This window comes from Trichechus manatus, unplaced genomic scaffold (assembly GCF_000243295.1).
Source record: "Trichechus manatus latirostris isolate Lorelei unplaced genomic scaffold, TriManLat1.0 scaffold00072, whole genome shotgun sequence".
Taxonomy (NCBI): Eukaryota; Metazoa; Chordata; class Mammalia; order Sirenia; family Trichechidae; genus Trichechus; species Trichechus manatus.
The window spans coordinates 651,190-652,341 of NW_004444008.1; the positions used below are offsets into that span (position 1 = coordinate 651,190).

At 57.6% G+C, this 1,152-nt stretch overlaps 1 protein-coding gene across 1 annotated transcript in view; it reads left to right on the plus strand.

Annotated features, from left to right (window-relative positions):
- The window catches only part of CEP72 (centrosomal protein 72), a 38,116-nt gene that overhangs the window by 34,459 nt on the left and 2,505 nt on the right, over window positions 1–1,152 (plus strand). The window contains exon 11 of the mRNA XM_012556637.1: window positions 1,001–1,112. Within this exon, the coding sequence (XP_012412091.1) occupies window positions 1,001–1,112 (112 nt within the window). The remainder of the gene's footprint in view (window positions 1–1,000; window positions 1,113–1,152) is intronic.

Consider the following 1,152-nt stretch of genomic DNA (forward strand, 5'->3'; position numbering starts at 1 on the left):
GACCGTGACTCTGTGAAGACGCCCCCCTGTCACAAGTGTGACTCTGTCAGACACCCTCCCTCTCCACAACTGCGGCTGTCAGATGCCTCCCCTCACCATGACATGACCTCAGCTTCACCCCCAGGTGGGATAATGCATGGCTCGTCGCTCTTGGGGGCTTATCCAGCCCCTTGGATTTGGGGGTTGTGAGGATACTTTGTCACCGGGCTGACTGTAATTGTTGGCCACAGGGTTTGCCTTTGCATTCTGGTTACTCTGAGTGTTCTGTGATGTGGGGGTTCTGGGAGATTCCAAAACGTGCTGCCCTCCTCCCAGAGTCCCTTTGCACACAGCCCTGAGGGGAGATGTCTGTCGTGGGGCTCTGAGCAGCGTGTTTACCTCAGCGCCCACGGTGCGCCCCACTGCCACGGACTTACTGCCATTGGTGAGAGAGCTGCTGCTGGCATAACTGCCCCCTGCTGGGTGCCACCCCAGTTGTGTCTCTGTCTCTGGCAGGTGTGGTTTTGCGGTGGTGTGTTGGGGATGTGTCTACGGTGGCTTTGTCTGTAGCCTGGTTTTGGATCTCTTCCTTCGCGGGAGACACAGAGTCCTGGTGATAGGAGCGCCAGCTAGGTCTGAGGAGAGCGGAGGGAGGATGTGGGTGGCTGTGGACACGTGGACGTTTGGGTGCTTCTCCTGAGCCTGACGGGAGAGTCACCCCAAAGTCCCCCACCCCACAGGCAGTAAAGGAGGCCTGGTGGCACACAGGCCCCTCTTGGGTGTCCCCAACACAAGGGGCAGGAGCTGTGGGCACAGATAAGACCCCGGATTCGGGGTGACCTGACATGCACTTGGGGCCTGGAGCTCTGTGTTCATCCTGTTCTCTTAGCCTCTTGTAAGAGCTGACCCTCTTCAAACTCGATGCTTTTCCTTGTAACCCAAACCCAATTTAAACTCTAGAATGGCTCTGATCTTTAACTGTCTGGATGTTCACTGAACCCTGCCACGTTTTCTCCTTCAGGACTTCAGAGCAGTGTGAAGAGCCTGTCTGGTGAGATTATGGAGCTGAAGCAGCACCTGGAGCACTACGACAAGATCCAGGAGCTCACCCACATGCTGCAGGAGAGCCACAGGTGCCGCCTGCGGGGGCGCTGCACGGGGTGGGGGCGATAC